At 37.7% G+C, this 24,407-nt stretch overlaps 1 protein-coding gene across 2 annotated transcripts in view; it reads right to left on the bottom strand.

The window, feature by feature from the left end:
- Nucleotides 1-24,407, bottom strand: part of NAV3 (neuron navigator 3) — a 280,708-nt gene that overhangs the window by 87,001 nt on the left and 169,300 nt on the right. For both annotated transcript variants that reach the window (XM_026060183.1, XM_026060184.1), the window contains exon 12: nucleotides 20,365-20,484. In XM_026060183.1, coding sequence (XP_025915968.1) covers nucleotides 20,365-20,484 — 120 coding nt within the window. The remainder of the gene's footprint in view (nucleotides 1-20,364; nucleotides 20,485-24,407) is intronic.

Raw genomic sequence — 24,407 nt, 5'->3', positions numbered from 1 at the left:
AATTTGAAAACAGCATTCTGAAAAAATACATTATTTTGATTTAGGTTCAATTATTTTACATAACTTGGATCTCATTACTTTCGAAATCGGTTTGCTGTGAACAGCTCTAATTTAATTCAATATTCAGATATTTGATTGATGAACACATCTTTAAACATTATCTGTTAATATAGTGAATATTTTGTCACTATTTTATGAATGTTTCCATTAACTTAATGATATACTAACAGTGCAATGGATATTAAAAAACATCATCAGGAACAACAATCAGTGTGAAATAATGCAATTCTCCTCTTTCCTCTTGTTTTATGTGACAAAGGAATTCTGAGAATGGTGAACCTTATTTCAGTTTCCTATTCTTCTAGCAAAACTGTTTATAACAACATGATCTTCTAGGGGTTACTGTCTAATAGACAGACCACCTCCAGGTTTGGTACAGTTGAGTAATATGTTGAAGTGAGTCAGTAAAGTCCTCTCTTTGACCGGATAAGGAGCTACTTCTGCGTTTTCATATAGCAGACCCTACTGTGATCAGGAGTATAACTTGGGAGGGCCCTCTGTTATTTTATAGAAGAAATTAAAAATCAGAGGAGGGGCTATTAAGAGCTTTATTAAATAGCTTTTTCAAGAAGTCTTTTGCAAACGCAAGGCAGCAGCTGAAAAGTAGTTTTGCTGCTGAAAAGTATCAATATGCTTGGCATATCCTGTTTCATCACACCTTGGCTCTTTGCCAAATAGACGGTGTTCTTCTCCACGCATGAAGAATATGTAAATAATATACCCTCGAACACTTTCAATAAAGCATCAGTATTACTAAGCAATGACTTCCTGATTCACTGTGCATCACAGTCTCACAGCATGGGTCTATTTTTAACTTCTCTAGTCAACTGATGCTGCCTTCCTGCTTTCAAGAATTCACGGAGCATCCTTTTAGAGTTTTTCTCTGCTTTTGCTTTTAAAACGCTTGGATGCTTTCTGTTCAGACACGTCAGGTTATAAAGCCATCAGGGAACCTTTCTCCCCATCATTGTTTACTAAGTGCTAATTGTATCATGAGAATTAAGTACTCTCTTACAGAAAATCAGTGGGATGCTTTCTCAAAACGGACACAAATATTACTATCTGAAAAAAAATCTTTCGTAATTCATTCTTAGTAAGATTATGAAAATCTATCATTGGCGTTGCTCTATGGTGATGTTATTATTATTATTATCGAACTCAGATTATATTCTCGTTTCCTTAGACTCCCAGCTCTAATATTATTTTGCTTTGCTTTTTGTCTTGTGTGTCTGACTGCTTTCCTAATAGCTATCTCATATGTACTCCTTTAAAATTCCTGTCTTCTACCATTTACTGCTATTTTTTATTTTGGTATTTATGTTACTGCATTTGGGAAAATCTATATAAAAACACAACCCTGCAAGAAAGGCAATTTAACAAGCTGCTATGGCAGATCATAAACTTGTTACTAAGAGAAACAAAATACTCAAGGTGAGAACAGACAATCAAATATCACTTTTCAGCTCCAGTGCAGAATTAGACTGGATGGGGTGACAAGGGTGCTTTCCAATCCAAATCTCTAATTTCACAACCCCATGTTGTCAGTACCAAATAACCTCAGTTAACTTTTTCATGAATTGTTTCTTTCCATCTAATTTAAGCAGCATATTTCAAGAGGAATTCTGCTGAAAAATGACACTTATAACTCTGAAAGAAGAGCATGACTGAATCTTTAAAGAACAAGACTAGGTAATGGCTTTGAATTCAAACCATGGCTGTAAAGTTAATTTTCTAAGTTGTTTGGGGTGATTATCACTATTAGTTACCAAAACATTTATTATGGTATCTTCCAGAAATACTAATCAAATATTTTGGTCTAATATCCTGGCTGTGCACTGGAGCAACATGCAAAAAAGAGACTTGGCTGCCGAAAATTTACAATTTCCATAGCATTCAGGATGGGACAGGATGAGAAAAGAGGGGGAGCGTATAGGAGTAAGAGTTGGTGGGGATCAGGTGCAGAACTGAGCAAAGAAGCAAATGTGAAAGTCAGACAGAAGTCGTTTGCCTAATCAGTAACATCAGAAGTAGGAGTAAAGGTCAGATTTTCACAGTTAATACTAAGAATATATTTTCCCAGTACAGAAATAAAGCATGGGAAATACATGGATGCTTCTTATGCAAAAATGGGCTTTTAAAAATTTAATATTGAGGGACTAGGAGGCTGGATGAGCAGTCCACAAACAAGCAGACTCAATAATCTGATGGTTTAGACAAAAATAACCCTTCTTCCTCTATTTTCGTTTCTGCAAAATAAGAAAAATACTCATAGCACTGGCATGCTTAAATTAATGTTTGTAAGCTAAGATAAAAATATGAAATGATAAATACTGGATACTTCCTGACAACTGGCAGTGATATATTTCCTTCTTTTGTCATTGTAACAAAAGGAAAATAAAGCATATGGGGCTTTTGTCCATTTCTACTTAAGATATAAACTGTAAAATATAACATAAGTTAAATTTAATATACAGCACTGTGTTACTAAGCAAAATTTGGTAAATAATTAGCAGCTCTGAACGACACTGTCAGAGCAAATTTTTAATTATCTAGTTCATCAGACTGTAAGAACCAAAACAGCTTCTTGAGCCTGATGCATCTCTGCAAAATGCTTTGATGAATAATTTTAATTTATCTATAATCACTATGAAAATATTTTCACTGTATTTTTGTCCCCTTGACTCATAGTGTCATTACTTATCTGTTAGCTTCCTATGCTTTATCCTCCAAGTGCTATAAACTTAGCACACCGTGTCATTGCTACCCAGTTAAGGTCACATCCTCTTAGCTTTTAACTCCCATCAGTTTGATTGGTGATATTCAAAGTCAACAGATTTAGAGCACAGAGCCCACATGGATGGTGACAGTGGCAAGGTGCCACGTGGCTTGTGAACCATCACTGCTTCCTCCACTAATAACATGCTCACACACTCCACAAATACGCACACAGAGATCCCACCGCACGTGTGTATACGTTCACACCAGATGGATAAACACGTGCTGGCAAGATACACACAGGCATATATGAATAAGTTTCTCTGTCAGTTGATTTGGGAAGGTATGTCCATCCCAACAGTCCCACTGTACTATATTGACATATATAATATCCCAATGGATGACTTAACCATGACAGGCTGTCTGCAGAACAGAAAAGTAACATCTGAGTTCGTTCAAGCATTGTGCAGCTTAGGGGTGGGAAATGGTACAAGCCAAGATTTTGCTTACTGCAGATAGAATCTGTATATATTCCTAACCACAAGCAACTCTATAGCCAGTTCTTAGGTTCTCCTCAGAAAAAAATCAGTCCATGCAAATTCACTGTATTGAGCCAATATAAACCCAATAACTGATACAGTATTAACCCAGGAACTTCAGACTTCTGCCCTGCTTGTCTATTCAATTAGAGGTTAATGGGTTTTATATTCCCCACCTTTTTTTTGTCCTTTTATTTGGTAAAGCAATGAAATCGAGGTAGCGTGAAAGATACTATATTTATTCAATAATGATTCCATCAACTCTGTATTGTGCTTCTTACGTGCACTGAAAGACATCTATGAGTTTAATGTTTTGTATTAGCTAAACAGAAGAAAGACAGTTTTTTTCTAGAGGCAAAGGCAACCCACACCACTGTAATTTCCCTGCCTTGTCTTCTGATTAGTAGGCCTCCTAATTATTAAAGCCCCCAAACACCTGCACATAATACAAAGAGTCTGGCTGATATCCAAAGAGTGTTCATCCTTTTCCAAAAATACTGCAGAACATATGTTATTTTGTCTGAGAAAGCAAAGCTGACGCTGCATTTAAATTATACAGGGGCAATATGTACCCAAAATGGTTGGTTGCTGGAAGCAAAGTCCACAGTTTAGTTGGAAAATATCGATGTTTGATATTAAAAATGAATTCATTCGTAGACTTTGAACTTGAATGTCAGGGTCTACGATACAACAAACTTTTGCTGAGAAGGTAACAAAACCACTGGCTAGCTGAGTTTACAGCAGTAAATGTGCCAGAATCTCAAAGTCAGGGAGATAAGGGGAGCTGCTTTAATAAATCATTGCCAGAACAGCAGTCAATCACCCTGGATCTCTCCCCAGCATCCTGACGCTCTCTCATCTCCCATAAATGTCATCTTGATTTAAAGCCAGAACAGACCAAAAGGCAGGACTACTGCTTGGCTGAAGCTGCACAAAAAAAGAACAGAACAAAACAAAAAAAATCAAAAATCCCCTATCAGACAGAAAGCTTCAGGAAAAGACATAACAGCAATATGGCACATCTAGTCTAGCCAATAAATTACTCCAGTTAGACTCCAAAGACTTCAGAGGCAGGTCACTAACATAAAGCAGGAGATGACCCCAAATAGCTTCAGTACATGAGGGGAAAAATCTTCTTGCAAAGAAATTCTTCCCCTCTTTCTACACTAATAGATTACGGCAGCACTTGAGTTGAACAGCAAGCCAGCAAGTCAGAGATGAAATACAAATATAATTGCAGACAGCAAAAACATTCAAAGCCTGTTGCAATTAGTTAAGTCCCTGCCAGCTTAGGAAACTTGGTCCCCCTCTCACGTTCCAGCCTTCTTGGCTATCACACTTGTTACCACCCACTTTGCAAAGCTGAAGTAATTTCTTTGGATGTTCCATTCCAGCAGCATTTATCAGGATGTCAAAAGCTTCTTTCCAAACCGAATACTGACAACAGCATTTCGCTATTTTTTCTCATTTTTGACTACTGTTGCTCTCTCCCAAACTCCAACCAGTATGCAGGACAGAGGGCAGCAATACACAAATACACCAGAATGAATGAAGGTTTGGCAAGACCAGTACAAGAGGCTGAAAGATAAACTGGCAAAAAGACAGAGCTGCTGAAATTGGTATATTGGACAAAAATATAAGACCACATACGCAAACCCGAAAGGGAAGGGCAAACATCTTCGAACATAAGTGGGCAGCAAAAATATGTTCTCATGCTTACAAAAGAGACAGACCGGGAGGGATGGCTAGGTGAATTTAGATTTCAAATAGTATTCTTCCTGAGCTAGAATCCCACCATCAAAAACGCAGTGGCGAAAAAGAGATTTAAAAAGAGGTGATCACTATGGGAAAATGGAAGGGAAAGTCTTCCAGTTAATTACTGAGTAACTAATACAATCAGATCTCCATCAACAAAGAGAATCACAGCTTATTTGGAAGTACAGTCACCTTCAGAAACGTGGGACTACAAATAAGAGCTTGGCATTCTCTTCTTTGATAAAAACAACAGATGGTGAATACAAGAATAAACATTCAAATGAAAGGAGCTAGCAAAAGTTAAAAAAAACTACTAGAGTACAAGAAAGCTGGTCAAACCTAAAAGACACCCCAGGAGGTATAATGGAATTCAATACTGCTTCAAAAGAAAAATGTGAGGAGCAAGAAATGACCAATGTGATTTCAAAGTCTGGAGGTTAAAAAAGTCCTTTCTTGTACAAAGAAAAGGGGAGGAAACCAATTAATAATATGGATTCAGCTAAGTCTTGCAGGCATGAGATAGCGCCTGAGAAGAAGCATTGTGAAGTAATGCTATCCAAATGGGAATATAAAAGGCTTTTATAAAAATATCAGAGGAAAAAACTGGCACTCAGAAGAGAAATCCATTAATGAAGGGGGTCTGACTTTAAATTAACAGTGATTCAGAAATAACTGAGGTAGTGGCTTTCTCTAAGAATCTATCTTTAACAAGAAAAATTACAAATCTGGCAAAAGTTTGGCTATAAAAACCCCTGGCTTTACCAATGATTATTGCTTAAGATTTCTAAGATTTCTCTCGAATTTATGGAAAAATGGGAGAACGAAGAGCTTCACAGAGAAACACCAACATAATACTGACTTTTATAGAATGTATGAATGATTCTAGACGTTCTCATCCAACAAATCTATATTGTGTCTGCCAAAAATAAGTCATTAAACAATATAACAATGAAAATATACTGAGAAACCAAAACTCTTGTGTTTATTTAAGTGGAAAATTAAAGGAATCTGGGCATTAAAATGAAATGGTGTATAAAGACTACAACTTGCTACACACCATGCATTCAGTTATTTATTTAAAAAATGACTGCTATACATTTTTTGTAAGGCCTCTGATATTAGTTTCAGGAGATTCCACTAAGATTAGAATATGAAACGGGTTGACTCTCAGGGCTCACACAAAGTCCTGATGGCACTGACATGCAGACTTTATTACAAAATGGCAGCCAAATATGCATCAGAGATCTTTGAAAATGTAGCATAAAGGAAAACAAACAGTAGCTTTTTGCCACTACTGCATATTATTCTGTTCTGCTGATAAATGTCTTTTTATTCCTGACATAATAGAGCATCAGTTTATCTAGCGTTTAATCCAGTGTTCTTCCTTGATCTCATTTATCTGACTAAAATTTACACACTCAAATACTGCAGGTTAAATTCCCTGGTCCATCGATCCAAGCGGCACCCAGAATGCATCGATGCCTACAGGACACATCTTGATTTCTGGAACCTGGGGATGAATGGAAATTAGTGAAATGCCTCTTATAAACGAGAGCATCCCAAAGGGTTCTGGAAGGCCATTTGACTACATGCAGCAGCTGGCAATAGCTGGAGTATGAAGATTAGGGAGGCACACCACCTCTGCTTGGCTCTTAGGTCAATGGGAGCAGCCTGCAGCGTTTCGGGGACGCTTGCGGCTCTCTCTGTGCCAGGCCTTCATTCTCTGCAACAAAAGGCTCAGCATATTCCACTAAAAGGAGCCATTGCATCCATGCCAAAACCAGACACAACAGAAATACATGCATTTTTTTCAGTCAACAGCCTATAAAACGGCTTCAGAGCTGAGCTGGATGAGATGCAGTGTGGTCTAATTTTCCTGGCATGCTAACCGGAGACAAAGGGCAACCACATTGGCACGCACACACTGTACTTGTCATAGAACACACGCTCTTTGCAATAGTGCTCTCCTCAGTGCTTTTGATATCTTTTATACAAATCTTCAGTAGCCATCGGCTGAAGAACGTCAGGTGCTGAGACAGAATAATTCTCTTTTGGACTGTAATTAGCAACACAGTTTGCCATTTCTTCATGCTGAAGTAATTCCTCTGCCGTCTCTCTGGCAGCTTTCTGCTCGGGGTTTGACCAGGCCAACAGTTTGCTTTCTGGCTACCCTTTCAACATACGCTCCTTTTGAAGGGTTGCTTAGGAAAGTACTAAATCACTCTGAGTACTCTCTGGCTAACTGTAGAGAAAATTTAGAGCATGCTAACATGATCCTTTTCTGGAAGTTTTTAATGGCGAATACAGTACTGTATGTAGAGGCCCACTGGAGGCTCACAAGAAAGTGGAGATCATGGCGGGCAGGGTGAAAATTCATATTTTTTTTAATGGGGCCAAGTATTAAAATGCATATATAAATATTAGCCTGATTAAATATATTACAGACCCCAAATATTCTCATGAGATTGTTCCAGCATAAATGCACACAAATCTTCTAAAATCATACTGGTCCAATGTATTGGTACTTACTCTCCCATTCTCCTATCAAGAACAGAAAAAGACAGGGAAGAAGAGTAAGATTCATATCTAGCTGGGTTTCCTTAAAGAGCGAAGGCTTTCTGTGATATGTACATTAATCTACAAATTTCTCCTGAGGGAATTCTCCAGGGTCAAATGAAAAGAGAAAGTAATTTCCTAAATCTACAGCTTAATCATCCAGCTCTTGAAGGTAATCACGTATTGTTCAGGAAGATCTGACCACACATACTGCACAATCTTTACATTGTGGCATACTTTTGCAAATTATATTTTGGAGATACATGCAAAAATGTGGAAGATTCGGTTGTTTTAAGATCATTCATGTGTTTTTCTGCTTTCCTAAAAGATGAACAGTAAACATATAAAAATCTAACACTGTCCTCTCAAAACCTACTTTTATCAACAATTTTGTTACTTCAGTCTCCATAGTGCAAATGCTCATAAAATTACCAGGTTGTTTATAGTCCCCAGTTTTTAATCAAAACATCCTGATCTGTTTTTCCTAGGTTTTCCAAGTTTTCCTTTTTCTAGCATATTTATTTCCTGATAGCTGGGCTCAGGTTTTCAAATAAAAATCCTACAAATTCAGGTGTGAGAAACTTGAGTTGGGGGGATTCTTCCTAGGGTTTATGTTGGACTTTTATCCCAGCTTCTCCTAGCAACACATAAGTGAAACCACAGAAGCTATTACTTTTTACAAAATGTAGAACTGCCACTCAAATAAAACATGGTGGTTTCTCAGCAACTAGTAGCATGAACAGTAAAATCTTATGAGAAATGAACTTGGAATCTTGATTGGCCCCCTCCCAAATATATTAATTACTGTACATAAAAATGAAGACATTGCCCTTTGTCCTGTACTGTGTTATATGAATGAATGAATCTTATTATGGCATTGACAATTAATCTTAATTTTTAAGATATTGGACTAAAACACTGGAGCTACCAGAGATGGCAAAAAGGTGATTTCAGATCCTCTGTGCATTCTTCTTGAGCATGGGACAGATGAGAGGTAACTTTGGTTCTCACTGTAGTACAGAGCAGCTACTAGATTGTTTTATGCCATACCTAGTAAATTATACACAAGCACTTTTAAATGCTTCTGTGAATATCTGCAGGTATATCGTTATACTTATTCCTCAAAAGGAACCCCATTGTTTGGAAGAAGGAGGGGGTGAACAGGGCAGGGGGCTAAGGGATAAGCAGGAAAAAAGCCAGCTTTATAAGGAGCACTCAGTTTATAAAAGTGAGTATCATCAGCAAAAAATTTGAGATCCTTTCAAGTTGAGGAGTGTATATATAGGAAGCAGAAGCCAATCAATTGTAGTAATCAGTTCTTAATGTTACTTAGGATATAGTATCCAAGTACATTTTTCCAAAATCTGTGACCTACAGAAAATAAAGAAAAATCTTTTTTTTTAATTTTTTTTCCCTTTAATTTTTGAAAAGCTGAAATGTTGATATCAATTTGACATCGTAGTTACCTACGGGAAGGCCACAACTGTGAACTCAGAAATGCACTGAGTGAACTCAGAAATCTTCTCCAAATAGAAGGGCAAAGACTGTATTCCTTAGGCAGTTTAATACTTGGTGAAATGAACTCAGTATTTGGTTTTCACTACTGTTTTTATGGAGGATGGAGAACAGCTGATGTTTTTAGAGTGGGCCATGGTGGAGAAGATGCTTGCCACGTTCCTGCAGCTACAAGAGAACAAATATCACTTACAAAACACTATACCGCAGAATTCTTCCTCGTATCAGAACCAGGTCTCGTGAGAGAAATGGGGGCCCTGTCAAGGAAATAGTTATGGCTCCCTGACTAAGCTCTAGTCAAACCCACTTCTGACTGAAGACCAATATTGCATGCAGCATTGCTGACCAGCTACCTTCAGTACTCATCCCCTTTGTGCTGAGCTGGACAAAATAGCTGCAGCAGATCCAAGAATCTGACAAAATATCTTCAAAGCAGCAACCCAAAATTAATAAACTATCCATCATAAATTTCCTATGATGTAGGCAGTTGTTACTGCTCACATGGTAAATCTGCAGAAATTGAATCAAAGATCTTGGGGCTTACTTAACTCAGCAATTCAGTGGCACCCTTGAATGACACTCTTATACACAAACCCAGTCTTAAAATTTCCCACCGTTACCAATGCAATAGAATCATTCCCAAAGAAAATATGATGGGTAATTTTATGGCAAAAACAGTTTAGGGAAAGCTAATGAAAATCTAGTTAGAAACTTAGTTTTCACAATTCATCTGGAAGGCTTTAAATTAACATTGTCATTATACGTTATTTTTTAATACACACAAATTTATTTCTCCTACATGATTTGCCATTGAGTTTATCCATTTTATATTCATCCATTTCTCAAGAGTATTACTATATCATTAATTTAAACGATTAAAGAGAGAGAGACATACAAAATAGGAGACCATAAATTTCTTTCCTTCCTGAACAAAGGGAAAATACTTGTAAAATACAGCCAATTCAGTTATTTTTTACACGTCAAAAGATTTGGGTCATATGTGGCACACTAAGGCAATTCTTCTCATGGAAGGAAAGAATTTTAATTCATGGGAATAAAAAAAAGAATAATTCCTTAACCTTGAAGAAACACAATGAACTCTCTTTCAATAGCTTTGCTGCACAGAAACTAGTTTTCCTAAAATGAAGCCTTTCTAAAATCACGGGAAGGCAATTCCTTCCACTAAGGGATTACCCTGTTGTAGCCAATACGACTACGTATGGATGCGTGGCTTCCCTGCAGTGCTTCACTAGAATTTCTTTTATTTAAAACAAAATCAAATCCAGCAGATTATGTTGCTGGTTTGTTCTTTTTTTTTTTTAATTCTTCAAAATGGGTGGGTTTCATATTATTTAAACTAAAAGCTACTTGTCTAGCTACTTGCTTGGTATGATCAACAGAAAGAGATAAGAGCCTCTAGATGGTGGTTCATGAGTCATGAAGATTATACACCTTTACTGGTCACTTGTCTCTCATAAAGCATTATATTTCCTCCAGTTACCCCAGACGCAGACCACTCATTAAATTTTGTCTACATTGGTATTTGAATCTGGCAATGAGTAACTTGCAAAAAGGCCTAGACTTGTTTTCAGAAATCAAGATACAGACAGTCCACCTTTTTTCCTCATGACTTGTTCCTAAAGTTCATGACCTGGCCACTAAAATTGTGAGCACATTTCTTGTTTGAATCAATAAATTTTCAGATTTCAGGCACTGGCTTTCAACATTAATCTGTTCATCAATGAACAGTCTGGCAATATGTACTACATTACTAAATGTTCTTCCTCTCTGCAGTCTCTATTCCAGAAACTGGTTCAAATCCTACCCATTTTAAGTATTTTATTTCACTTATAAGTCAGTATATTGAATATCTGATTTAAAATGGTAGGATATTTTAATAAAAAAGACTCTAGCTTATATCAATAAGATTTATTTCTAAATAAAATACTTTGAGGAATGACAAATAACTGTTCTGTCAATTATTGTACTTCCTGGGGCAATGCAATTATTTTCAAAGCTACATATGCTTTTAAAATTCAATAAAGCAATTTTTCTTTCATGAATTTATCCACTCAGCAGTTAATAGGACTAGCAGCCATTTTTTATTCTCTTCTGCAGTATGAAACAGATCTGGAGCACAATGCATCCAAAATGAATGTAAGAGAAAGTTTAACTGCATGGAAATTAAAGCTGGTGCACACAGGTAACAGATTAAAAGCTTATTCGTTTAAGTGAATTTTAATTATGCAAAGTTATTTTTTCATTTCACTCAAATAATATATTTTAGATCATTTTATCCACTAAGCAGGTTTGAATTATAACTATACTCTATCCTTTTGTACAAAACTTCTTTTCTAAAATGTACTGAGAGTTCCACTCTTAAGTTTACACATCTGATCCTGCTTAAATTGTTATGACAATCTTTTGTTTACAAAGGAAATCTTTGAAGACTTAATATTTTAACAATTAGATACAGATGAGATTAGTGCTGTAACTTCAAAAGAAAACAAACTCCAAGCACATTGCTGCACCAAACGTTTCCCTGCGAGGAGCTGAAGTTGTCACTAGGGACCCTCACGAGGGGCAGGAAGCCTCCAGGACGACACTCTATGAACAGATTCAAGAGGGAGGATCGCCTTGTCCTCTCAATCAGAAGAGGACTCAGAAGTGACATAGTTAGGATTTATATAGTAAAATGTTGATACAAGCAAACAGAGGGGATTTTTGTTAGAGAGAAAGGTGAACCCATGTCGGTGCTCCACAGCAAGTGTCGCACAGTGAGTGGTATTCTCCCCACCGGCTGGTGGCTCTGCTGCTGTGCTGTATTCTTCCCAACTTCCCCTTCACGCTCGCTCACTTTGAGCATGGTCAATAGACAGCTTACTGGGTTCAAAGTCCATTTCTTTTTCTGGAAATTAAAAGGCTCTCATGTTTTTTAACCTGCACAGCTTTAGAGACATCTTTCTTCTTTTCATTTCATTTAGTCATATATAGTCCATGACCAGCTTCTGGCTGGACAGTGGCTATCTGTCTTAGCCATAAATGATGAAGCTACCTTACACCAATCCAAATTGCCAATGCAAAATGTATTGACCATTCCTGTTCTGCTGCAGCCCCAGGAAAGACAGGGTTACGGCTTTGCTCTAAGAGCAGCCCATTGCAAGGGGAAAGGCCAAAACCTTTCTGTTTCCTGCTGCTTCCTTGTAAGCAGCCCTATAGCTCGAGTAGCAAACATGTACTTGCTCCCTTAAGATGCTAAGCTTAATTTAACTCTATCCTGCCTTTCACCTACCTGTTTTGTCCACCTGCCAGCCAAGAAGAATACCTGCTGTACACAACAACAGGAAATAGCTGGCAGAAGGGATCATTATTCCCTTTTTTCATTACCTCCTGGAGGTGCAAAGTGTGCACCATGGTGGGGCGCTCTGTTTTTCTTGGTGTTTCGCAGCATTTTAGAGGCCTGCTCAGCTGCCAAATCCAAAGGTTCTTTAATGTGAACTTGTATCTAAAAAATCCAAGGCAAGGGGGTTTTATAGTGTTTCAAATGAAGTACTCACCATGAAAGTGTTAATTGGAATATTCTTATAAATTCCTATGTTTTGTTTGCCAAGCATACGTGTATATGCATATCAAGAAGTACCTCAATGTGGTAAGTAGCTATTATAAAGACAGTTCTTCAATAAATGACTTAAGTAATAAACAGGAATATTTTACTCCACAAAGAAGTGGATCTATTTGAGGATTACATAAATCAAGACAATTTAGAATAAAAGATAACTTAGTGATCACATGCTGCTGCATTTCAGACACTAAATTTTCAAAATCACAGTTTTTATGTACAGAATCATGAAACATCTGTCTAAAATAGACCATGTTTGTTAATGCTAGAACTGTAATCTCAGTTGTGCCTATTTTATTGCACATATCACTATGATTTTTTTTAATAGCCATGCAGGAGAATAAAATTGCAGCATTGTTTCCTCCAACCATCAACCAAATCAAGGCATTTTAAAGGACCTGGAATGTTTCTTGACTTCAAGACTCAAATGCGTTATCACACACAAAAGATTCAAATTCTTTCATTTTATATTTAGGCCTAGGATACTTTGGATAACAATCTAAATCTTGCCATCAATGTTGTGCTCTAACACAAGCGAGGCAGCACATTAGTCTTTGCTGATAGTCATGAAGTACAGTAGTGGACCACAAAGGTGTTGCTACTGAAACTAAACTGTCTTAGGTAGTTGTTATTAAATATCCTGGTACCTTCTTCAGTAGTAGACTACAATCAAAATAAAAGAGTTGGATTTTTCCTGAAAGGAAGTATTAGCAATCTGTTAAAATATGCTAAATTCTGTCTCACTTCCAATAATTTGTAAGTATCTATAACAAACTTTGAGATAAGCAGAAATAAAGAATACAAATAGAAGGCATGACACTAATACACAGCTCCACACCATCCACTTTGAAAAAGTGGATTTGCAAGAATGTTAAATGCGTCAGCCGTAAACAGACACCCTTCAGTTTAATGACCCTACAGCAAACTACACACTCAGCTCATTCAGCATCACAAGTCTAATTCACTTCCATTCCTTGCAAAGACTAAAAACTTATTTCCATGAATTCTTTTTTCAGAAAACTGAAATTAGTTGATATTGTCCCTTTTTCTGTCACTTGAGAAAAAATGAAAAAGAAAAAACATCATTTGTCCTTCATTTCACATAATCACTTGCAGCTCATTCTTGTTTTAAAGTAAACATCTGCCATGCACTATTCTTGCCTTTTCTGAGTGTCACTTCCTTATGTAAGCTGGGTGCAAATAAATATTTCTGCAGACATGATGCTGTAGGATTATGACAGTTTTACATACTAATGACAGCATGCTAACAATGCAGTTTGTTTGTCACTGATATTAATTAAATATCTGAACCTTAAAACATACACAGCTGTCTCTATGTTTTGGTTTGTGGTTCTGCGGGCAATTTCTATAGAGAGTTAAATCAACCAAAGGAAGGGGACAACCCCATAGAGTTAGATTACAGACCAGTTGCTCTGCTTACCTTGTCCAAATCCTTATTTTTGAAAACATGACGAGAAATACTCAATTCAAATACAATTCTTTCTAAATTAATAATGCTGCACAACATCAAATTACAGAGATTTTTATTTTTCACTACAATCTTTAAAATAAGGCATTTATCCTCAAAGGGTCCTGAATACTTAATAACATAATGTGTCAAAAAAAACAGGAGTGCTCCTTTTGACATAATTATTAGACTCTGCATGCATGAGTACACACATATCTATGCTTTAGGTACTTAAATTTAGCATCCTTAATTTGCAGAAACACAGTAAAAACTAAGAAATTAAAACAGAAAATGAAAGTGAGACATTAAAATAGATAATTCTAACTAATAACTTTTTTGATAGCCTAACAGATGCCAAAACGAGGGAAGATTTATACCAGAGATTATGGAAATGCAAGATCATTTGAGAATAATAAAAGCAAATGGTGGGAAATGTTAACAGTAACAGCTGTGAAAGGAAATTATGGAAGATTAAAAGTAGAGAAGATAACAACAACAGTAAAAATGGAGTTTTAAATTTAAAATTGCTCCACAAGAGAGATTCTTTAATTATGCTTTCTGGAGATAATCAAGTAATAACTGCAAAAACAGTGAGGTATAGATATTTATAATTCTTTCAGTGTCTTAAGAACATACTAAATACTATAAAATCACAGCCAGGAAAATTATAGCAGATCACACAATTGGATAAACCAAGCTGACTTGAACAGCTATAATGACTTTTTAAATTTGTGCCACACAACAGCAATCCCAGGCATACTCAGCAATGAAGGCAGGTGCAGCAAAAGCATAGGAAGCCTCACTGCAAAGCGCAGTATAGCAGAACTCTTAGTTTTGCCCAAGAAAGTCTTAGAGGGTAAGAAATAAATGTATCTACTTAGTAACTTATTATTCATGTATTATCTCATATCTATGTGACAAATATTTATATTATTGCCATAGACACTGTTACTCAGAGTTTGATACAGCTGCTATGTTGGGAGGTGGCAGAAAGGGCAGAAGGGCACACGGTGAACAGCAAAAATGCTGTGCTACCTACCTTTCCTGTAACTATCCTCTAGGAAATCCCACTCTGCTGCCAGAAGCAGCAAAGTGGACATGGTAGTGGACATGGTAGTAACATGATCGAACAGTGACCCAGTGATTGTATCAATACCAAACTGCAGTGACTCATGGAAGAAAGTGCAGTATTACTCCAGTGCTGAAATACATGACAAAAAGCAGAAGTATCGGGTGAGGTAGGTAATAAATAAAGTATGCCTGTCCACTGAACAGCAGCCCACAGGGTTAAATTCCCAATGGCATTAGCCATTTCAATGTACTGCCAAAATTTTTAAGAATGAAAACAGGCACTGTATTCTATTAGGATTTTAACTTATTGTTCATGATCTCTTTTGGCCTTTTCTGATACTACCAATACTATGAAACAAAGCTCTCGGTTCAACGCCCCACACTTCCAAAAGTACAATATTCTAGCTCAAGATTCATCTGCTCAAACAAATACCAGAAAAGATTTATAGTCATTCAGGCAGGAAGTTAGTTAATAAACTACAGGCAAAATCTGGAATTATTTTATTATAATTATAATTAATAATGTACTATAGTGATTATGGTTTGGCTGAGAACAAACAGGCCAGCCTGAGCTAGTCTAAGATAACTGCCAAATCTTCTGCACATGTGACAGATGGTACAAGCATTTTAAAGACTCCCTGTACATACGAACTCTGCAACTGTGCAAAAGGGGCTCAGATCAGTGCAACAAGGTAGCTGAAGCAGCTCTTGGCACACTAAGCAGCAGAAACTACCATTAAAGCTTTGGACTTCATCTGAAGAAAAGGTGAAAAAGGTGCAGTCAAGGGATATGAGGGGAAAGTGGTTGTATGTTTATTGTTATAAAAGTGAAGGAAACTGTGACTTTTGATATAGTGTGCTAAATTCAGCTGGTATATGGGGTGTAAGGACAACATGGTTAAACTCAGTGGAGCTATATCCCCTTCTAAAAGGAATTGATTAAACTACCTTAAAAGTTTTTATCGACAACACAGGGTTGTTTGGAACTATTGCAACTTACTTTTCAATAGACCTGTTTTTTTCCCAAGAACATAATTCATTCTGTTTGCTTATGTCTAATCTCTTTTGGCTCATCTTACTTTGAAAAAGGTTTTGAACTCCAAGAATGTTCCTCAGATACTCCCTCTATGAGTCCCAGAGGGCAAATGCTAGAATGTAGAGGAGGAAGACAGAACAATAAATGAAAAGTAATATCGTACCACAGAGAACTCTCCCAGTCACATCCCATGCTACACCCACTGCAAACCATCCATCTTTCTACTCTAAATGAATTTCTTATGGTATCTGAAGCAAGGTAACTTGCAAGGAAGATGCACTTAGAGACCAAAAAAAGTCTGAAATAAAAAAAAAAAGCGCAAAAGGAGAAAGATACAATCGTCAGCATCTAGTGCCCTTTGGTGTCCCTTCATCCTTTCACTGAACCATTATAATTCTTTCAGCAGAACAAGCGATTATGCTGTGTTCCTTTCTAAAGAGATATTCTTTCCAGAGCAATACGCAAGCAACACTCAAGCCTTAGCTAATGTTGCATTCATGTGTTTTACTTTTTATTACTAATAAAATATTGTTTGTGCCATGAACAATTTCCTATTATCTAGATGAGCTCTTACAGGCTAAGTTACCACAAGGAGATCCTTCAACAGTTTGCTCTTTGGCATTCACCAAAGAAGTGGTGCAAAGAAGCAGGTTTGAACCTGAAACTGATTGCAGTGGAATTACTCAAACTGTGGACCTGATCCTCTTTTTACACCAGCTTCATGCCTTTAAGTTTAATGAATTAATGCTGGTTTATCCATAAAATAAGAATTGGATTGATAGGCATACATTTGCCAGAAGTGGCATTACCCTTGGATATATCATTAGCCCAAACTACCTGAAGAATATTGTACTGCCAGCTCACAAACAGAAAAAACTGTAAAATGTTCACAGAAGCTGTAACTGAGGTTGTCAGAGGAAAACCAAGCTCAGTTATCATCAGGAGCATGAAGCTGCTGTCAGCAAAATTTGCTGGCTGTAGTGATGGACAGAATACTGAAACTTCTCTCCCTTGGTTCCTGCTAATGTAAATTAGATACTTGCAGTGTATCATTTATTTTCTCCCTGCACAAAGATGCCAGCAGAGTCCTTTACAACAGAAAGGCCAGGCCAAATTATGCCAATTATGAAAAATGCTTATATTAATGATACTACAGACAGCAGGCACATGTCCTTCATAGACTACAGGGCTGATAGAAAGAAGAACAGTCCTCTTAGATGTAAGTGCAGCATATAGGTGGCAAGGCATACCTTGAAGCCTTGACACAAACCCTTTTATTTTTTCCTCAGAGTACAAAGTAATATCTAAAACGCTAGACGGGATAAGAAAAAATTGCAGGTACATGGGCTGTTGTGAAGGACCAAAACCTATTCTGCCAAACAAAGAAAGAATCTCAGCAATCTCTGTATTGCTTTTGCCACCTGATTTCATATCATAAATGTAACATACATTGTTGAAGAGCAGGATAAGGAACTTCTTTTTTTAGTGACCTATTACAGTTTTTTATGACCCATTTTGGCAAACATGAGTTTTGTTATCATCAGAACTCGTAAAAATAAGCAAATTTTTCACACTTTGTAAACACCTTCTTGCTGCTTCAAGGCATAGCTTATACTTATAACATATACAAACAAAAAGCTGTGTCAGAAGAGCATGATTAAGGTTGTAAAATGAAGCATTGAAAAGTCAGAAAATGCTAGAATTGCCAAAACATCCATAATTTAAATCCCTCATACCTGTGCATTATGGTAAAGTTTTTAATTACATGATAGCATACAGTATTTCCCACGACATCCCTTTTTGGGGGTCCAGAAGAGCCAGGAGTCCTGCTTTCATTCTTGGTGTAAGGTGAAACAGTCACTACAAGGTAAATCCTACTCCACATTTGTACCTTAAGCTCAAAAATTTGGGGCTTGCTCACACACTTTGCTAAAGCCCAGAGCAGTTTGAGTACAGTGAAGATGGAATATATGGAGATTTTAGTTGTTGAGATCAAATAAATCTTTTCTGAATATGTATGAATCCCAATTTTTTAAAAGCTTTGTATCTTGCGTAAAGTTGGTCAATTTTTATCTCCAGACTAGATCCTTGACTCAAAATAAATCTCCTGACAAATCTGAAGTCCCTGCTCCAAAGCCTAACAGACGCTAGACTTGGAGATGAAAGACTCAGAAACAGCACAGTAGTTTTTAGCATTACATTTTCTAGCCAGTCTGACAAAGCTATATAAACAAACCAAAATAGATTTGTGTACTGGGAAGTGCTGGACAATCTTATTAATAGAGAACTGATGACAGCTTTCCTGTAGTAACATGCAAAGCATGTAAGTACCTGCACATTATACAGAACAAATTAACATATATATTACTAAATAACTCTTGAATGCAAAACAAAACCACGTATTTTTCGAGTGATATCTAGTGTTTGAAGACTATGAGTAAAATTTAAAAATCCCTAAATTTGGACCTCCTTTTTCCAGGGAAAATGCGGGTGGTTTGAAATCTGGGTGTGAATATTGCACCGTGGGAAGACTTATAATAACTTTGAATCCCAGGTGAACGAAAGACATAGAGCAGCACAAAAATGTGGGTGTTAGCAACATTCTCCGACTTTAATTATATGATTCCCATCCTCCAAATTTTCCTCCCTCTCTCCCACTTTAAGCTTAAGGTTCTTGTTCTCACATACAGAGCTCCACAAAAGTCCTCCTGCCCACATCACATTTCTCATTTTCTCCTTCTGTTGCTGCCTGAGTTCTATCCAAATTATTTTCTTAAACGCCCACTGTACACTTTCTCTCGTCTTTGCATCACGTCAATGCTTGCATTCCAAAGAACCAACCAGCATTCATTTGAATTGCTATCTAAAATAGACTTCTTCTGCAAGGTCAACAAATGCTAATATATTAGCTAAAGAAACCCGTTTTTTTTTTAAAGTAACTGGATCTATAGATGAAAATTGTCTCCTTTACCCTAGTGCACTGTATGCACTGTTTGACTAATGCAGATTGTATCTAATTTGTTTCACGGATATACTGTCATCAGAAACCTATGAAAAGTAAAAATAATATCATGGATAGGTTAATATCCGAGAACTTCTTCAACTAATTTGCTGGATTTGTAAAACTAAAGCCACTCTGTGAACCTTCCGTCCCTTCCTGATTAAACACATTTTATTCCTTAAGGGAAAACTGATTTAAAAAAGATGGGACTGAAATCAAACCCCTAAATCTGAAGACTGCCAAACTTCACAGCTGCTCTTCATCTATATGATGGTCTGACCAAAACCTCAGAGCTGACAGCTCTAAGTTCTGCAAAAGTTGGGTTATGCATTTATATTTCTCAGAGGTGGACACAAACCACCAAATCTGAATCTACTTTCAGCTCAAGGAAAATAAAGAGAAAACCCTTGCCTAATCTGGACACCTACTAGTGGGAGCACATTTTTATGCCCGTGCCTATATGTATGTGTATAAGGGCAGGATAGTGTTTTCTCCTTTTTCACACTGCATAGAGAATCGGATATAACCCCACTTCTTGCTTCCCACTGCTCACGGGTATTGCTTTCTTCTAACACCTGCAGAGGTCAAAATGGTAGAAGAACAGAGCGTCATCGTCCGAGCCAACACCAAATGTTCTGACCAGCTGCATCAGGCACATGCAAGCTCTGCTACATTTGGACCTTGTGTTTCCCCCACCCCATATCCACCAGTTGACAAGGCAACCTGTAAAAATCCTGCCCTATTTCAGAGATTCAAGATTGCAGATAAGGTTTAGGCTCCTCAGTACTTTTTCTTACATTTTCAAGAATAAATTCTTCCTCTAAGTTCCCTTCTCTTGTGAGGCATTAGCTTTTTCCCACTCATTGTGGTATTTGACATGCTTTGCCCTGTGGCCAGAAACGTAGCAGTCTCAGAAACTTGTTTTCTTTTGCTATTCCTTATGAACAAAAGTGTGATATATTAGCAGGTACAAAGGATGAAAAATATCTGAAAAATCTCAGACAGTTTCATACTAAGCAAAGCAGTTACCTGTCTGCATCCACAGTCACGTCATGAACCCCTCTCTGAATGACGTCTCGAGAGGCAGCTAGGTCTGGTATTCGGTTCAGACTTCTTGTATATAGGTTGAGTCCTCCATCTGTCATGTACCTGAAAATAAATGTGTGGTCAATCAGTGGGAAATGCAGCCATCTGGCAACTATATTTTATTCTAAAGTTAATGGACTGTAGAATTCAAATGTTTAAAGTAAGGGCTGCCCTATTAGATGGTAGACTTGTTCTAAATATTCTCAGTTTGTGTGCCCAGTGCAGTGAGATCAGCTAGGTGCTTATTTTCTAGCATCTTTTGCCTGTTTTTGATGGCTTACAGGGAAACCTGTTTTGTCAAAACCTATTTAGAATGAGGCCGTCAAGTATCTTCATAAATTCACTTTAAGTACTGCAGTCTTGTCAAAGAACAGCACCGGATGCAAGAAACTTAAGTCCAACATAAAGTGTCATTCATCTAAGTGGGAGAATAGATAACAGAAATTGAGAACCCAAATTTGTAGTCCCTTCTTGCATGCAGTCACTCAGATATGAAGACAGACATCCTCTGAAGCCCTTATAATAGCAATTAAAGAATCTGTTTATTTCCCTGTTCCTTTTCCTTGATTCCTACCACTTCACATTCTAATGAATGACTAATGAAGAGAACAGAAAGCATAGCACTGCTTAGTCACTAGAGAGCCATTACAAGTTTCTGAATTTCAAGAAGCAGCAATAATTTCTGAAACACCTACCTACAATTTATCTCTATAAGGGATTTAAACTTTGGTGCTTATAACTAAGTCATACCACAAACCTGTCTCACTCCAAAGACCTGTCCATTATTTCTCAAAATACCTTATATTAAACCATCTTCCTTCTTAAGCTCTTCCATTCTACATCTCCCTCTTGCTGTTTTTATGATAACTTCAACAAAGTAACCTGCTATGTGATTTGCAAATGTTTCTTTGCAAAGCCCATGCACTTCTATGGCACTGCACTAGTTATAATATTAACACAGACATGCACATACAGAAATGAAATCCAGGCAAACCCCTGTGAAACTATTCCAGGTAAATTTACAGGCTTACTGAAAAGGCTGCTGTCCCAATGCTGGGAGGATGGTTAAAACGACCGACTGGAGTTCACTCCCAGTTCAAATAATCTTTAAAACCTGTTTTCCTAGAGCCATAAAATGGTGCCACTCAAATCCATCTTTCAGTTGCAGCGCACGTTCAGCTACACAAACATTTTGCTTGAATAACTCCGCGCAGCCTCTGAAGCGCAAGCCAAGGCACATGCACAGCACCGGTGCTCCAGATGCGAGCTGGCCCCCTCCCTGCGCTTCCTTTGGGGAGATGATTTAACTGAAATCAAGTGTCACGGGGAGCTACGACAGCAGCCCGGGAGCACTGGCCTCCCCGCCACGGTTCGAGGTGGGTCCAGGGGCCCGGCGCGGTGGTGAGGGCTGAGCTGCAGCAGCGCAGCCCTGGGCGATGGCTGTAGGGCGAGACGGCATCGGGTCCTGGGTGCCACGGTGGATGGAGGCAGCCACAGGGGCATTAAAACACAACGGGTTTAGTTAGTTTTAACTAAGCTCTAAGGCATTGCAGCCACCGGTATGATTTGGTCCGCAGTTCGGAAAGGGGTTTCTGAAACCCTGGTTTCTGGAGTCTGCAGAAGATAGCTTCACATTTGTTTTCCAAAGTAAAATAGTACTCCATCTTGCACACTAGATTTGCCCTTTTATTAAAGTCAAAGCTGAGACTCTCTGAGAGATTATGTAGCTAGGGGTGAATTACATAGGTGAGTCCAAGGCTCGGGAACTGTATATTAAATTGAGCTGCGGTTTGAATGCAATCCAGTCTATATGGATTTTTTCCTGTATAAATAAGGCCTGAGTGGAGAGACTTAATATGTGCAACAGGCCTTTCTCACACTAATTTCTAATTACTGCTGCATTCCTATCCCCAAGTGTTTAAAGTAATTAAACTGAAAATGGGAGAGGAATAAAGGAGATAAGACTTCACATGCCTCAATGAATCCTGAATTTTCAGAGCATATTAACTTGTTTTTAACATTTAGCATGCCTAAAAATGTGAACTGAGCACATTGCAACTTACTGTCTGTTGAGTCATCCTTATTACAGATGCAAAGAAAAGTCACACAACAAGATGACTATATTAATTCTCTAATGTGATAAGCTAATTAATACAACTCATCAGGCACTGCAAAGGGTTCCCCCTTTTTTTTTATTTTAATAAGCCTATACATCCATCAAAGACATAATTTATATTTCCTTTATGGAAAAAGGTCTTAAGACATTAAAGTATAACATTTTCAAGATTGCTTTTCTCTGTTTGGATACTGCAGTTGAGTGACTCTGAGCTCTTAATACTTATTCTCTTCATTTCACTGCCTGTTCTAGCCCACATGAATATGGCATCCTATTTCACAGCCACTAATGCTATGCTGTGGACAAGCTTGCCAGCAGTGCTCCATTCACAGATCACTGAGAAAGTGTATCAGAAAAGATAGGAATATGCTTGCTCTCTTGTTATACTCTTTCTAGATATCCACCATTGGATGTTACTTGAGGTGAGATACTATGCTAGACAGAGCTCTGATCACAGACTTATGTTTACTCTTAGGAGTGCATGATATCCTGCTTCATTAGCCACTGTTCTCTAATCATAGCTACACGCCAGCCTTACAGATTCGATAGACAGCAAGAGTGCCAAATGCATACAGTGCCCAGCAGTGATGCAGCTATGGGACTTCCATTCAAACCAATGTTACCTCAGCCACCAAGCAGCCTTGACATGCCAACAACATTTCCACTAAAATAACATTTTAGGCAGCATTGACGGGTAAGTCAAAGATGGAAGAATCAGTAACATGGCCTTTTTCCTTAAATGATGCTTTAAAAGTTCTGACATACATAGAAATTAAGTGATTTATGTTCATATGATTGATATAAAAATTCTTAAATAGTAATTTGAAGCTAAGGTGGGGAGGTTTTTTTGGCTATCTCAACAGAAATGGCCTATACTAGAGATACCCACAAATCAGTCAGAAATGTAATCGTTAACACATACAGAGACTTTTTAAAAAAAAGAAAGTTCCTTCTGTAGAGAAAGTCAACTTCCAAATGAAAAAAGTACAGCGGTCCCCTCTCAATATCAGAGGGAAGTCAGTTCCCCAAAGTCAATCAACTGAACAAGCAAACAAAAATAGGCAGGAAAAATAAAAATAACTGTCATTCCTTCTCCTGGGTAAGCCAGGAGAGTGACTGATCTATTCATATCTCAGAAGATATTCCTACAGCTCAGATGATATGCACAGTTGAAAAATTGTGGTAAAGGCCTATCATACAGACTAGACTAGACAACATCTGAAGTGGAAACAGAGAAAGTCAGGCCTGACAGCAACTGCTTTTCATTAGCTGCATCCGATACCATCTCAAATAAAGATATCATCTCAAATAAAACATAAAAATACTGAAAGAGGACCCATCCCAGGGCAAGCACTGCAAAATGATGGTTTACCAGATAACTAAGGAATTCCAGTAAGAACTAATAAGAAGTACTTCTGCTCTTATTGCAGTTAATAGCAAAGTCATGTTGATGTTAACAGAGAAGAAGAGAATTCAAAGGCAGGTAAGAACATCACTTTCATCTTAGGGGCTTGTTTTTGTTTTTTGATATCATGTAGCATCCATAATGAAACTTGTTCTTATGTGCCAGAATTTGTTATGGAAAACTCTATTAAACTTGCTAATCACTGATGGCGAGAGATGGGATCCACCTCACGAGGCGGGGCACGCGGGTCTTTGCCAACAGGTTGGCCAACCTGGTAAGGAGGGCTTTAAACTAGGAAAGATGGGGGAAGGGGAGAGTTATAGTGACAGGGTAGTTAGCAAAAGACTGCTCAAGTCAGGATGCCTCCAAGAGGTGAATGCAGCCAGGGAAGTGCRCATGGGATGTGGCTATGGAGGACCCTCTTTTACCCCTCCTGGGAAACCTGCATGCTCGATCACCTCCCTG

The sequence above is a fragment of the Apteryx rowi genome, unplaced genomic scaffold, assembly GCF_003343035.1.
Source record: "Apteryx rowi isolate R43461 unplaced genomic scaffold, aptRow1 scaffold_166, whole genome shotgun sequence".
Taxonomy (NCBI): Eukaryota; Metazoa; Chordata; class Aves; order Apterygiformes; family Apterygidae; genus Apteryx; species Apteryx rowi.
This window is presented reverse-complemented; position numbering and strand designations above follow the sequence as displayed.